This window comes from Anopheles maculipalpis, chromosome 2RL, assembly GCF_943734695.1.
Source record: "Anopheles maculipalpis chromosome 2RL, idAnoMacuDA_375_x, whole genome shotgun sequence".
Lineage (NCBI taxonomy): Eukaryota > Metazoa > Arthropoda > Insecta > Diptera > Culicidae > Anopheles > Anopheles maculipalpis.
In genome coordinates this window covers 76,340,029-76,356,322 of record NC_064871.1, presented here as the reverse complement: position 1 = coordinate 76,356,322, position 16,294 = coordinate 76,340,029, and the positions used below count along the sequence as shown (strand labels likewise).

The 16,294-nt window shown below is 42.6% G+C and overlaps 1 protein-coding gene across 43 annotated transcripts in view; it reads left to right on the top strand.

The window, feature by feature from the left end:
• The window catches only part of LOC126567709 (dystonin), a 168,265-nt gene that overhangs the window by 109,058 nt on the left and 42,913 nt on the right, over positions 1 to 16,294 (top strand). For 24 of the 43 annotated variants that reach the window (XM_050223951.1, XM_050223950.1, XM_050223947.1 and 21 more), the window contains exons 5-14: positions 1,068 to 1,347; positions 2,366 to 3,074; positions 3,144 to 3,348; positions 3,428 to 3,796; positions 4,006 to 4,041; positions 4,575 to 5,490; positions 6,372 to 7,002; positions 7,080 to 7,215; positions 8,379 to 8,462; positions 10,221 to 10,442. In XM_050223951.1, coding sequence (XP_050079908.1) covers positions 1,068 to 1,347; positions 2,366 to 3,074; positions 3,144 to 3,348; positions 3,428 to 3,796; positions 4,006 to 4,041; positions 4,575 to 5,490; positions 6,372 to 7,002; positions 7,080 to 7,215; positions 8,379 to 8,462; positions 10,221 to 10,442 — 3,588 coding nt within the window. The remainder of the gene's footprint in view (positions 1 to 1,067; positions 1,348 to 2,365; positions 3,075 to 3,143; positions 3,349 to 3,427; positions 3,797 to 4,005; positions 4,042 to 4,574; positions 5,491 to 6,371; positions 7,003 to 7,079; positions 7,216 to 8,378; positions 8,463 to 10,220; positions 10,443 to 16,294) is intronic. The other 19 variants (XM_050223960.1, XM_050223961.1, XM_050223956.1 and 16 more) reach the window with 3 other exon arrangements.

Sequence of the window (16,294 nt, the reverse complement as noted above, 5' to 3'; positions counted from 1 at the left end):
TGCTGATTGTCCGTTGATCGTGATGAATGGTGGTAAACCATGCTTGACAGTAAAATGAATTAATTAATTTTACCTAATTGAGTTAAAGGATATCATTTCGACCACATATTGCTGCTATTTCAGGCATAGCTCTTACAGAATGGAAATTGTTTAGCTATGAATTGGTATAATCTGGATGTCTCGCATTCATTTCCCTCTGTATCAATTAGATATCTTTCCATTAATTGACTGTTGAAAGGAATCGTTGGGTAAATGATTCACCAATCAATAGTCTGCGTTGACACCAGAAGGCAAAACTTAATTGAGAACTCTATTGGTGAGGATGCTTCTGCGTCACCACCACCATCATCATCATGCAGAATGATGCGCCTAACCTCAATGGTCGTGATTCGCAATTTGCGTACGCTTCGATTGCGAAGCATACTATACCGGTAGTGCGTTGTTGTGTTGGATGGCATTGAAAAGTAAAATGTCACGCCATAGTGAAACCGGGCAACAATACTCACGCGCAGCCATAGCACATTGTCCAGATGCGGATATTGTCCAGTGCCTCCGGTGGCTGTTTGTTGCTGTTTTGTTGCAGTTAACCTCTATCTGTGCAGCTAGGTTTGTGTGGAGCAGCCATTTGTGCTGAATAAAATGTGCCATTTTTTAATGCAGCATTGTTACGGACGGTGGCGTTGTTCCCCCGGCGATGAGATTCCGTCTGTCAGATTCAATTTTTAAAATTCCACTCCTTTCGTGGGAAAAGAATTTGAAATGTGTTCAATTGTTAAAATGCCATCATTACTGCTTTTGAGGTTAGGCTTTCACTGTGTAATTGATGAGCGGTTGATCCAATCAAAGGCTGTAAATTTAAGGATGATAACTAGTTTTTAGATATAGCGTAGAAACACATTGAACTTTATTTGACAATATTTTTTTCAAATTTCATAAAATAGTCTGAAACTCATTAACTACACTCTTCATACCGGTTCTGCAAAGCAAAAACAAATGTTTTATCAATGTATTATAAATTAACACCTCATTTAACTCACCTTGTCATGCTCTTCTGCCTACTTTTCCAGATTTCCGACATTGTCGTCGGACAAGAGGACAATCTTACCGCCCGGGAAGCACTGCTCCGCTGGGCCCGCCGTTCGACAGCCAAATACCCGGGAGTGCGGGTAAACGACTTCACAAGCTCATGGCGCGACGGTTTAGCATTCTCGGCGCTCATCCACCGGAATCGACCCGATCTGATCGACTGGCGAGAATCACGATCGCGTCGACCGAGGGAGCGACTCGAGGTAGCTTTCCACGTGGTCGAGAAGGAGTACGGCGTAACACGGTTGCTGGATCCAGAAGGTAAGAACCGAGCGTGATGTCAGTGTGAGGACTGTCTTCTCTTGCCGAGAATGATTGATTAAGTCGTACGAACAAGTTGTACGAAAAGGTCTCAAAATAGAGTGCTGCAGGTGGTTCGTTTAACGCTCGATTCAATTACACACGGGACAGAAAAATGATAATAACAGTTGAGGAGAAGAAACAAAAAAGTGGGTAGAGATGGACTTCATCAGTGTTGACTATGTTTTGACAGAGTCTTTAACAGCTGAAACGCGGCAAGATCAAAGAGGAGCCGTACATACTTTAAGATACTCACGCACCCTGCACATTGTCGGCTAGATAGCTTGATGACACGCAGCGTAGGTTTTACCCAAAAAAGGAAAGCTTCGATAGAATATCTACGCTGAAATGTCATAGTTAGTCTGCGGTGCCCTTAGGGGCAATATTTCACGCTCTACCTGAAAGCGGTGTGATCCTTCAATCTACGCGAATGCCATAACACGATCGTACGTGATCGTTCTAACATATTTTTTCCGTTTTTGTTGTGTGTAGTGTTTTTGTTTATAGCAAAGATCCCTTTGGCGTTGGAAAATACTTTTCATTTTAAAAATACGTCTATGTTAGAAGTATCTAAAACAAATTCTTCTTCTTCTTCTTGGCTTAACGACTTTTAAGGTCATGCCGGCCATCAAAATGGCTTACTAGACTGCCGATACCACGTAGTTGGTTAGTCAGTCCTCACTATGTAGGGACGGTCCGGATGGGATTTGAACCCCGATCATGCCGTTTAAAGATCGGTGCCGCTGTCTCCTGACACCACTGAGCCGCCCCTGAAAACAAATTATTCAGACTTATTATTTAGATATCTGCTTTACTAGATAAAATAAGTAATATTTTCATGATAAAAGTACGCTCTCTGGTGCGGAAGTGTTTGCATTGTATAGATGTTAAACATTGGTTCAAAAAATAAATTTGGAAACTCTTACTGATCCCATGAAATCTAACGCTCACCTTACCTTTAATTTACTTTCTCCAACAGACGTCGACACAAACGAACCAGATGAGAAGTCGATGATTACCTACCTGAGCTCGTTGTACGATGTGTTCCCGGAACCGCCACAGATGCATCCACTGTTCGATATGGATTCACAGCGACGCGTGCAGGAGTATCGCGAACAGGCCCAACAGCTACTGTACTGGTGCCGCGAAAAAACATCCCTCCTGCAAGAGCGAGCCTTCCCGACCACGCTAATCGAGCTGAAGCGGCTGCTCACCGATCTAAATCGATTCCGCACGGAAGAGGTACCACCACGTCAGCGTGACAAGCAGCACCTTTTCTCGATCTACAAAGAGCTGGAGAAATACTTCGAATCGATCGGTGAGGTGGACGTAGAAACGGAACTCCGTCCAGAGGCACTCGAAAAGGCCTGGCATCGGCTCATGTCGGCGCTGGCCGATCGGGACATGATTCTGCAGCAAGAAGTGCAACGACTCGAACGGCTTCAGAAGATTGCCGAAAAGGTACAGCGCGAGTACAAGCACACAGAGACGATCATCACGAAGATCGAAACGCGAATCTCAGAGGAAAGCCGTCGCATCGATCGCTTACATCCGGTCGAGGCGAAGAACATCGTCGAGGGGCTTGATGGTGATATCCGGCATCTTGAGCAACCGTTGCAGGAGATGAACGACGATTGTCACAATTTGAAGGATGGCCGCTATCCACAAGCCAGCGATCTTCACAAAAAGTAAGTATGGGCAAGATAAAGAAGAGTCTAGAATCCTTATGTTAACGATTTATCTTTTCTTTATTTCAGGGTCACCAAGCTACACCAACGTTGGTCCCAGCTAAGGACAACATTCCATACTAGCCTAGTACAAAAACTGTCCGGTCTGAGCTATCCGGTGCAAGAGACGACGATAACGAAGCAAACGCGCGTCGTAACGGAAACGCGACAGATCGGTACCAACCCTTACTTCCGGGATGTGCAAGAATACACTGAATGGTGCCAATCAAAACTGGTACGAATTGATTGATATACTTCATTCGTATCTTACAGAAACCGTAAAAATAATGTTTTTTGTTCTTATATTCTTCTAGAAACAACTGCATACCTCCGACTACGGTTCTGACCTTCCGTCCGCTAAAGTGGAACTAGAGCGCCATCAGCACGAGCACAAAGTGATCGATCAGTTCCACTCTAAAATAGCTCAGTGCGAACGACACGCGTCAAACTTTACCGGCGAGGAGCTACAGCTGTACCGGCAGCGATTGAGTCAGCTGCAGAAGGTGTATGCCGAGCTGCTCAGCACCTCCACCAAGCGGCTGTCCGATCTGGATGCGCTCGTAGACTTCCTGGCGACTGCCACCGCAGAGCTGAGCTGGTTGAATGATCGTGAACAGATTGAAGTGAGCCGTGATTGGGCAGATAAAAATCTAGACCTATCGGCGGTCCATCGGTACTATGAGGTAGGTGTAGATTACGATCGATTTGAAACATAGAAAGTAATTGTCGTCTTCAGATGGTTGTTCTCAGTGTGTACCTATTCGTGACTATCTATCTGTTACGTTCTTCGTTATTCTCATTCTTGTATTTCTTTTTCGTTCGTTACGGTATTTTCCTGATGCCTTTTAACGCATTCTAACCTGTCCTTGTGCGAAAATACTAATCTAAAAAGTCTACTTACAAGCGTACATATGGAAATGGTGAGGAAGTAAGTAACTGAAATTAACACTATTTTCAGTAATTCAGTGTTGAAATGTGTTTTGGCTTTCTACGTTGTGTTTTGTATTGTTAGCGATTGTGTTTTTATTTCACTGTCTTACAGGGTTTATCGAGTCACTATACGATTTGAATAGTGTATTTCTACGATTGTGAGATTTTTTTTTCCTATTTCTGTCGAGCAATTCCAATTCACTCATATGTACATATTTTCTATGTGGAATGGAATTGCTTAAAACAAATCAAGACCGACGAAATAAATCGTTGCAATTGCAAGGGACTTGGTAAACCCTGGATTATGACAATCAATTCGTCTGAGTTTGTGGTTTGACCAACAACCTGTCTTCTTGTATATGTGTGTGTTGTGAAAGTTCTCTCGTATGTTTTGTATGTTTAATTTGCGTAAGTGAAATTAATAGTGTATGTCCTGATAATTTGCGATTTTGGTTGATCTTCTTAAAATTTTAGATGGGCCTTTATTACTCTAGTCATTCAAAATTAATCTGCGTTTTACCTCTCCAACAGAATCTCATGTCCGAGCTGGAAAAGCGTGAAATGCATTTCGCTACCATCCTGGACCGTGGAGAAGCCTTGCTTGTCCAATCGCATCCGGCATCCAAGTGTATTGAGGGTCATCTGCAGGCGCTTCAGTCACAGTGGTCTTGGCTGTTGCAGCTGACACTTTGCCTTGAGGTGCATCTGAAGCACGCTACCGATTACCATTCGTTCTTCGATGAGGTGCGTGAAGCAGAAAACTGGCTGACTAAGCGTGACGAAATTCTGAACAGCAAGTACTCGCAGTCAGAATTCACGCTCGACCAGGGCGAATCATTGCTGCGCGGCATGCAGGATATCCGTGAAGAGCTGAACGCGTTCGGTGAAACGATTGCTCAGCTGCAACATCAAGCAACCGCGATCGTGCCATTGAAGCAGCGCAAGCAACCAGTCAACCGGCAGTGCACCGTACAATCGATCTGCTCATACAAGCAAGGTAATATTTCCCTGGATAAAAACGAATCCTGCACGCTGCTTGATACTTCGGGACGCGTGAAATGGCGCGTGAAGACGTCCAAGGGAGTCGAAGGTTCCGTCCATGGTGTGTGCCTACTGTTGCCGCCACCGGATCAGGAAGCGATCGAGGCGGCCGAACGGCTGAAACGTTTGTTTGACCGATCGGTAGCACTGTGGCAGAAGAAGCAGCTTCGCCTACGGCAGAACATGATCTTTGCCACAATCAAGGTCGTGAAGGGCTGGGACTTTGAACAGTTCCTGGCGATGGGTGCTGAACAGCGAACGGCCATCCGGCGGGCACTGAATGACGATGCGGACAAGTTGCTAGCCGAGGGCGATCCAGCTGATCCGCAGCTTCGTCGATTGCGTCGCGAGATGGACGAAGTGAACCGGCTGTTTGATGAATTCGAGAAACGTGCCAGAGCAGAAGGTATGTATGTGTCAGCGTGTTCAATCATGCATCGATTTGTAGGGGGAAACCCCGTTTATGGAAAATGAGACATCTTTCACTTAAACTGGGTTTACTGAGCGCTATAAATTGAATAACGGCATCAACGATGAGAAGACCATGTGTGCAGCAATATAATTGGATAATTGGGAGGTGATCACTCGTCGATCGCTTCATTTCCAACTGGAACCACCCATTTTGGACGAATCGTGAAGGTCAATAATAATAGATCGGGCTTTTGTCGCCCTCGCGGAGCACATTAATTGCCTCCAATGTCCAAAATAAAATACATCCAGTTTACGTTGGTGCTCTGAATGGATAAATTTTTGGGAAGTTTTAGTAACATATTTAATATTGCTTGTGGTCAAATAAGTTTACGTTTGCTGTCTGAGTTATACCCATTGTTTGTGCGAGAGATACTAATTTTCCAATTGTTGAACCAAAGAAGGTGACATTTATTAAGACCGCCTCGAAGTTGTAGATGTTATTTTAAGTTTGCCTTAGGCTAGTTAGAAATGCGTTATTTGTCTCTAGACCACGCTCTGAGCTTGGACGTTTGCAAGCATACTGATGATCAGTCTAAGTTGTGCTCTGGTACCAAGCGGATCGAGATATAAAGCAAGTGAATAGATTCCTTTTTGTAAGCGTACATTTGATATTGAAAAGTGATTTTATTCGCGCTTGACATTATTGCTAAAGTAGAGTTACTACAAACATTTTTTAAAAATGAAGGGTGTTTTTCGTTTTCGTTCTTTTCGGGGTAAGGTTCAAAGTTTTTAATGTGATGTGCCCAAGTGATAGTTATAAAGCTATAAGAAACAATACTAATCCGATGTTTTATCGGTTATCTCTCTATCCAACAGAGGAGAGTAAACAGGCAAGCCGTATCTTTACTGAACAATGCATTTCGCTGAAGACACGCCTGGAGGAGATGGCCCGCGAACTGGACCACATCATTCTGTCGCCAATGCCACGCGATCTCGACTCGCTCGAGCACACGGTGCAGATACTGGAAGACTACAAGCGTCGTCTCGGTGGACTGGAACCCGATCTAAAGCATCTGCAGGAAACGTTCCGTACTATTACGCTGAAAACACCGGCACTCAAGAAGAGTCTAGACAATCTGATGGACCTGTGGAAGGAACTGAACACACAGGCAGGTCTTCATGGTGATCGGTTGAAGCTTCTCGAAGGTGCGCTCGCTGGCCTGGAAGACAATGAGCAGGTTATTTCCGATTTGGAAAGCAAGCTGTCACGCCAGCTGGAGCTGCCATCGTCGCAGGAAGGCTTGTATGAAGTGTACAAGCGGTTGACCGCTATTCAGGAAACAATTTCAAGCCAACAGCCCGAAATGGACAAAATGAACGATTCGGCGGATCAGCTTGGTCGCATGGGCGTCCCAACGAAGGTGCTAGGTGATCTGAAACGCCTACATTCCAACGTGGAACGTTTGAACTCGCGATGGAATAATATCTGCGGACAACTGGCAGAGCGGTAAGTACATGCAGCTATTAATAGTTGATTTTTACTGTATGAAATTACAACATACAAACATTATGTGGTCATTACAGTATGCGCAGTGTGGAGACGGCAATCGGATTGATGAAAAACCTGCAAACCAGCATTGTCGTGGAGGAGACTTGGGTGGAGAAACAGACGGAGAAGCTGCAAGCTCTTCCGACGGCAACATCCGCGCGGGAGCTCGATGTAAGTACCTACTAATGAGATAGATTTCTTTGTATAGCAACGAAAGCTTATCCGTATTGATGAGTGGTAGCAGATTGAATAGGAAGGACGCTGGACAAACATGAGTGTAAAAACGACTTCTTCAAGTATATGATTTTCAGTAATGATGATGATAATGGAGCAGAAAAGTGAAGGATACATACAGACGAAACTGTGAAACATAATTGTGATAGGAACGTTACGCTCTCTGTAAAGGAAACAAATCAACGTCGTGTCCCATTGAGCGAGCGTCGGTACAGAGGTGTATTCTTTTGCACACGAAACAAACCAAAAACACTTTTTCAAACACAAAGAGAAGGAGGCTAATCAGGTTTCTAAAAAACACACATACCTTAGATAGACTATGTTTAACGTCACTACCATATATAGGCTAATTGACAGTATAGAGATTTAACAATTACCATTGACTAACTGCACTCCAAAGTGATGAGGATAAGTTATCAGAAGTAGAGGTATAGGAACATCATAAACACTTAGTACTGAGATATAACTAACTACAAACTACATACTGCATGCGTATGGGAGAAGGGTCACATTTGGAACAAAGCAAATGTTAGGAGTCTTGTGATTAAGTAAACTGAATAGGTAAAAGACGTCATTAAACCTCCGATACTAGTACACGATGGTAAAGGTATAGGGGAGCTCTATGCTCCAAAGAGACACAACTACAGTTGCACACAGTACAGTAGAAGCACAAGATTACAAGTAACTAGAAAGTAGAAAAATGTTCATGTAGCACAACTTAATACTGTGTAGATTCTAGATTCGTATTTCACCGTAGAGTTTCCTATGATGCACCCCACGAAGGACTAGCAATCCTCGTATTGTTAGTCTCCAGTGTATAACCCACATACTAATGCGTTAATTTATTTATTTTTCTCCTTCCCTCCATTTTGTTTCTGCGTAATAATTTACACACCAACAATACCAATTGCAAACTACCCCGTGAACTCACCACCACATCACCACCAACAACAACAACAACAACAATTACCACATCCAACCAATACACGACCTTTCCACACGCCACGATCACTGTCTATTGTCTACTCCCGTCGTTCCCTGTTCTGTGTGTGTGTTGTATCCCTTTTTCGGTTGGTTGGCTGGGAACATGCGTTCAACAGTCGATGCTCGGCGAAACGGTGGAACGCATTCCGAAGGTTGAACAGGTTAATCTCACCGGTGGCCGCTTGATCCGTGAAGCTAAGGTACGTAGAATAATGCGTGTGGTTTCTTCCTTTGTCCTTTCGCTCCCAGCGAGAAAGCGATCTCGCTCTCGAAGCCACATACCCTTCCAAAATCCCGTTGTAATCTACAAAAGTGTAAGAAACTTTCTCCTCCCTTGTCTGTTCGTGCTGTGTGTGCAATTACTTCTCCGAGGACTCGCCAGCCGTTTGTCCTTTGTGGCACAAACATTGTGAATACGTTGCTACGTTTCAGTCTGTTCTTGTCGCTATCTGGTCTATTTCGGTGTTTCGTTCCAAGCTTCTACTGTTTCTGTCTCGGTGAAAGGATTTGGTGTCTTTCTTTTTTTTACTTTGAAATTGAGTTGTCTCGCTGTGTGAAGAAGCCCGTGCGTGTTTCCTTTCGTTGTACATTTTATGGTGCATTTATTTATTCCTTGTGGACGGATGGTTTGTTCAAAGAGAGAAAAAAAGTGCTTAGTCCTTTGCCGATGTTAATATAGCTCATTACTTTGTGCGTCGCCCTTGTGAGTGTGATTGTTGCTCGATGATATGTATGAGTGCGTGTCCTGACGAATGTGCGATTGTACGGTGTTATACGATATCGATATCGATACGATACGATACACATGCATTTTTTTAGCTGGTGAATGGTTATACTATTTGAAACTTCATTTTCCCTTAGGATTAGGTAAGCTAAATCCATTATTTTTGTTTTTTTGCAATTTTTGCAACACTCTTCACAATTTATTATCCGCCTTCCTATCTACCACGCCTGGTGTTGGTACATTTTTTTTCGCTTCCTTCCACACTGGAAGGCAAACGATTGCTATTAAAAGCTCCGCTCAGACAGGTTTGCTTTACTGCGAGAAATCAACAAAATTCTGTGAAGTTTATCGCTCTTCAACAAAAATTCTAAGCTCTATCCTTTATACTCTCTGACCACTCTGGAACAGTCTTCGGTAGATGTGATTAATCCCAAAAAAGTAGCACAAAATGGCAACTCGAAGCACTCGGAACATATGAACTTCTAGTTTTCGAAATTGACTAACCAATCGTAGAGCAGCACCACGTCCATGTGGTTCAGAGAGTAAAGTTCGTCGCAGAGTGGCTTAAAATTCACGTGCCTTCGATACCAATCCTTCCAGCCTACCTTACTATCCGTTGTATTTGTGCTATCTTACATTTTTGAACGATTTCCCTTCGAGTCCCTTGTAGCGTTTCGTTGACAAGTAGTGGGATAAAAATTTAGTTCAAGCAATTTTGGAATCATTCAGGAGCTAACACTGTTTTTTGGACTGCTCGCTACTTGTCAACCAATAAAATCCCTCTATTCCGTTTTCCAAGCCCTAATGCGTATCGATCTATTTGCGAATACTAATCAATATAATAACTCCAATTTCAACTACACGAAACACACGTACACTCTATTAAAACAATTAAACAACATGCAACTTAACAACATAAAACGCATCATAAACGATTTACACACCTTCTTACGCACCTTACCTGCGCGCCTCGAAAAATGTAACCTTGTGCTTCGTACGATGATGACTGAACGTGTGTGTTGGCGAAATGGTCACGTTGTTTCTCCATCTGTAACATCGAATCGAATTGTGAAAATTGTGGTCGCATCCTCCAAAAATACATCCACCTCAATTGGACGACTATCCCCGCATCATCGGCAACGGTTCAACGGATCTTCATCGAAAAACGGAACAAAAACAAACAAACAAATAATTTGTGCAAAACCGCTTGTTACGATGGGTTCGGCTATCATAGATCTACGATGGTAAATGTGTTCACTATATCGATTGGCTGAGCGAAGTACGGCCCAGCTTTTCGCCTCCTCGGCAGGATCTCAGGCCGGCGAATGCCGATCCCGGTGCGACGGAAGTGTACTCTAAGCGGCTCGACACGCTCAACGTTCGCTTCGAGACGCTCGTTGAACAACTGACCCAGCGGCTAAAGACGGCTATTGAGGTGAATGGCGCGGACGGATTGGTAAGTGAAATATATTATAATAGTTTATACAAGTATAACAAGCAGCTTTTCAAGATATACCTGAAATTCGTAGGGAAAGTCACAGTTGGTGGTTTACTGGTGATCGTCAGTTGTGCATTCACAGAATTAAATTAAGCCTATCTTTTAGATTGAACAAATCGAGTTCAAATCGAGTTGCAAACTTGACGTCTCTTTTTTATTGAACAGAAAACTTGTAAAACCGGATTCTAGCTAAGAAAAATCCTATTTGATCATTGAAAAACGAGGTACGTCACCTTTAGCAACGCTGTGTTTCGGACTAAATTCCTGTTTTGAATAAAAAAAGCTCCAGTTTGTGAATGCCTTTTTTCCTGTGTCCAGTGTGGTGCGCTGACATCATCGCAACAACACCTTTTAACCGATTTGATTTCGGTACGCGTCCGTTCCACATAAGTAGCGATCACTGCACCAACTGTGTCGCTGATATTCCGTCATCTTCTATTTCTAAAGGCGATTACGATTTTGTTCAACCGTCAGTTGTCTTTCGACGCGTGGCTTACCGTGACTGTGTTGTTGGACGCCGATGACGCTTTATTGTAGTTTCGGTTGATGTTTTGCGATGCCGTTTCTTGAATGAAACCATCGGTTATGGTTTTTTTTTGCATTCTTCAGTATACCCTGTCAGTGAGGTGTAAAAATTGAATGTTGATGGCGTCTTCTCTCTTTATTTTCGCTGTTTAATTTAGCAATTGTCACGGTTAACACTCAAACGGCTTTTTTTTTCCTATGTCAATAAACACTAGTACAAAATCAACATTCTACAAGTGATCAAGTGCTTTTCAGTGCCTTTTTGTTGTATATCTTACCAGATATAACGGCTCGCTGAATATCTGCTCAGGCTCATTAGCATCATGCTTATGTCGTGTTTGTCAGCTCAAGCAAGCCCAATTTCACGTTTATTCTTTTGTTGACATTCAAAATGAGAAATCTGTACAAATTGACTTGATCCATCACAATGTACTAACGTTAAACATAAAACCGCGAACGACAACAGTTACATGTGCACATACGGCTGTAGGATCTTCAACTCAAATCCAGTGAGGCGAAGACATTACAATACTGAATGTCCGGAAGTCAATTGCGAAGTCATTTGGTATTTTATTGGCCTTTGCGTCATCACTTGATGGCCACAAAATGGGTCACTGAGGACAGTGGTGTGTAGGAGCTATAATAAAATATGACGTTGCCAGTAGATGTCAAAACGGCCCTCAAAACGCGGATCACCAATGCAATATCATTCTGATTTCACCTCTAACTGTCTTTTTGATAATTTATGGTTTAATACCTGCGTACCTTTGACATGTGCGAAGGTGTACTGTTGATTGTAGCAGTTGCATAAGCTGCTTACTTTAGTCAAGAAATGCTAATTTGAGATTGAAGTGTTTTGAACCCTGATTTAACAACGATTCTCTGGATTTTTGGATTCACTTTAAAACTCAATGTAATTTTCAGAATAATTTATTCAATAAAAACCGTATAGCTCACTGCATGTTATCAGACAATTAATTAAAAAAGAGGAGGTACACATGGGCTTATCGTTCTCGAAGCTTCGTTTTTTAAGCGAAAAAAGTAAAAAAAAACTGAAAGCTTCGCATAGTGCGTAACGAAAGCTCACTCTCGCTATCGTCCCACCCAGAAAGTGGTGCGCTTGTAAGCCCACCGAAGCATAAAGTTTATTTATAGTATAATGACATCATATACTGCACGAAGGACAGGTCAGAGCTAGCTTGTAGGAAGGAGGTTTCGGTACGATCACACTTAACATCGTCGGAACCGGTAAAGAATCGAAAAAAGCAGCCATTTGTTTACCAGACGCATTCCTGCTGAGTGCTTTGCGATTCATAAAATTTTATCTCCCTTTTTTTGGTTGAATTAATGGTTTTGCGATGTAGGAAGAAAAAGAAAAAAGTCTTCTCAACGCTTGTTGAGAACGTTGAAAAGGCAATTTTTGCAAGCCGCGCTCTGGTGTTTGTGTTGCTCAAGGTTTTTGCTTTATGGGCAGCACTGTAACCGGTCTCCTGTGCCGGGACTGTGTGCACTGTGATGTCATAGTGTCGCGAGGTCCACTCGAACCATGACGAACACCCATAGTGAGAGAAATAGTACAGTGGGAGGGTTTGGGGCTGTTGTACGCTCACTCTCGCTGTTTAGTACACACACGCGTACGAATGCATTCATACTCATCAGATTGTTTTCTCTCGTGAGTTCTGCGAATCCACCCTTAAAGTGGGCCCCATCAGACACATCCGCTCCGGGAACTCACAAACACTGACCAGCACTTGCTACCGTGGGCCGTGGGCCAGCTCAATTCGTTCATTCAGTTTTAGACGGGATAGTGAAACTGATAGGACGTATACGCGCGCGGCTCGTCTGTTCGCTCGCGGAACTTTATTTCTGTTCATTGCTCAGAACAGTTTCACTTGATAAAAAAGGCGGTTACACGTTTAAACCAGCCGTTTGTAATACTATCATTGTGTGTTTGTGTGTTTTTTGTGATTTTTTTTACCATGATAGTAAAGAAAAGTTCAGAAAAGCATAAAAGTTCGTGCATTCAATAGAGCGTGATCACGCGTCACAAGTAAAACCCAAAGGTAGCGCTGATGAGTCTTGGGTTTCATGAGAAGAAGCTGTGCAAAAGTGTGTTGCTTAATCCTTCTCGGCAATCAATAAGAATGGCAGAGCGTCGCAAAGAAAATTATTCAAATGTCTAGAGTCACCGAAAAAGCAGCGCCCAACACAACCCCCCTACAAGTGTGTGTGTGTGTGTGTTTTGATGAGGATACCGGCAGATCCAACACTCCTCTAGGCCGTCGCCGCCTTAGCAAGTGCTGTGTGCCGTGTGTTCGTCTAAATGGAATATATTTTCGGTGAAGGTCACGAAGGCGGCTGGCGCGAGGCGGCTTGTTTGTCCTATAGTGCACAAAAAAGAAAATTTAAACAAATTACCTAGCTCGACTATAATAGTGCCCGGTGTGTGTATAGGCGTGCGACATAAAAAGTGCGAAATTATACCGCCGGCTGACAAGATAGCATTTAGCCTTTCGGTTTAAAATATATTCGCAATTGTGGCGTGTGAACCTGCCGTAGAGCAGTGTTGTGTTCGGTTGATCGTCTTTTGTCAATGGTGTTTTGTGAAGTACACGTGCTGATTTATTTATCGATTTAATGCATCGATTAAAGGAGAATGTCTCTTCGCAAGTGTTTCGAGAAGATAAAGAGGAAAAATAAAATTAGATTAAATTTTCTTGTACTTCTTCAAATAGATATAAAAAAAATCGATCAACATTATTATCAAACATAATCGGTGGAATGTTCCCGTCAGACGCTAGCTGCAAAATGTAACAAACATCCCTTGTGGGGGGGCCACAAAATCGATTCCAATCGCCCTTGGCGTGTCATTTCGCTTCGTTTTTTTAAACTTTAATCCCTTTTCGAACCTAAATCCACTCAAGCACACATTTTGCAGCCACAAAAGATAGTGAAGAACAGCGCTAAAAAACAGTAAAATAGAAAAAGGCAAAGCGGAAATAATATATTCGAGTAACTATCTCGGCTCGTTTGGTCATGAAATCTAATCAATACTTCCAGACTGGTGGTGTATTGTACTAGTTCTGATGCTTCTACGAAAAAAGAGAGGAAAAATAACGCTATCATCACCTTACACAGACGCAGTAGAATAGTAATTGGGGCAAAAATAGTTTCTTCGAATCGGCATGCATCAAGCAGCTTACACGTACCACCGCAGGCAGTGCAGTACGCCATAGTAAGCCATTGCACCCAAAAGCAATACTACCGAACGGTGGTGCAATGGGTGCATTAAGCGTATTTAGCTATGGCGATACATCTACTCACCTCTGCAACTACCACAAACGAACAGCACACTTTCTACACTCGATCACCCCCGGGGGTGAATGTAAACAAAGTTTTGTTCAAACCCTATTTCACGGCTGTTTTATTCTTCTTTTTTTTTGCAAACCGAGAGGCCGACCAACGATGGTAAAGTGCGTTTCGGAATAAAATCGTATCCGTGCTGAAGCATGGCAAAAAGTAATGGCAGCAGCAGCCGCCAGTGCATCCAAGCATTTCGAGTGTGGGATTGTCGGTTCGTTTTGCCGTGTGAATGTGGTATGGGAAGTTGCAATGATGCAGTTTAGCTGCTATGCATTGAATAGTTAAAATTTTAAAGAATATCGATTATAAATACAGTATGAAAGTAGACTTGCTCTGAAAATATTTGAACTAACCGAGAGAGTAAATGGAATTATTTCTCCTTTACTCCTTCATAGTGGCTTTGAGTTCATCAGATAAAATTACTTTTATTTCAGGCCGAATCACCGGCTTTCCGCTCAAAAATTGAATATTCTTCCGTGGAGTAAAAGTCATCAACTGTACGTGGTGTTCCACTCAACTAAAAGTCACTAAGCGTTATCGCAACAAAACGTAACTAAGCGTGATTCAAAATAGAAATTGAAAACAAACGGCTTACACATTATTATGACCAAGGTCAACATGCACACGAGCATTGAAAATTCCCGATAACCCGCCACACTAAGCTCGCTGAAACACGCAAACAGGGGAGCTATCAGCTGATTGTGTGAGCATTGTGGAGATGAATTTTCATTTTCATTTCAGTTTAAACAACAGATGTTTGCTCCATAAGTCCCGAGATGAATGTTATGATAGTGGGAAGAAATATTTGAACACTTTACTCATTATCGCAGATGTAGTGCTAATGAACTTTGGACTGATGGTGTTCTACTGTGTCACCCATCGGTGTGCTCGTGCCCTAAATTTGAGTTATTTTTAGAAGATGCTGCTCTTATCCGTTGGTAGATTCCCATATTATTTCCCCCATTTTCTATTTGGATCCTCTCCAAAATCTCACACGGGAGATGATCGTTTCGACACTGTATGTAAAGCGTAGGTTTGACACTTAAGCAAGGTCAGGATGAACGGCAAACATAGCTTCCTTTTACACCGTCAAATTAATCACTTCAACCTTCAGGTATGTTTAAAAAATCGGTGTTGGTGGCAAACTTACCAACTTTTCGAGGATCAGTATGATCCTCTTCGAGTCGAGATGGTGATCGAATAAGTCTGCGCGGGCAGAAGACGTTACGTGTGGTCGGATGCTTTTCTTTAGCATCCGTTTTAGCACCTCTTTTAATGCTTTGCCACTTTATTAATGTCAGTGTCAAGATTTTCATTTCAAACCAGCGAGAGAGTGTTATTTTAGGTGTCAGAACGGATCTTGTTGATGTGCGTCAGGCCTGCAGCAGTATATAGTATGGGAATATTGATCGAAACCTTTACCTTGGATGAATTTATTCTCACGTCGTCGTTAAGCTGTGTCTGACTGATATTTGCAAACTACTGATATTTTAGCAAAGTTGCGCTTTTACATTGACAATTTTCTTAATCGATCCTATTAGACGGACGTCAAGGATTTCAGCATGATCTTCCGGAGACATAAACATTTTGTCATTGAATGATATTGAATTTACGACGCTTCCTGCAGCTTTTGGTGCGTTGTGAGTAGTTTAGGTTTTGCATTTTTTCTATCATTTTTTATTGCTCACCACTCTTTTCTGGGTTTGTTTGATCCGATCAGTCTTTTTCGTCTCTCCTTTATGGTAACCTTTAACGTTACAATGGGAGACGAAACGGAACGAAGCCGGCCAACAACAACATGATCATAAATTAATCAAACATCTGCATAAACCCGACCCGGTTCTCTGATCCTCGAGCAGTATACCTCCTTAGTTTGATGCGAGTCTCTAACTATCGCAGAAAAGAAAAGTAAAACTACAACA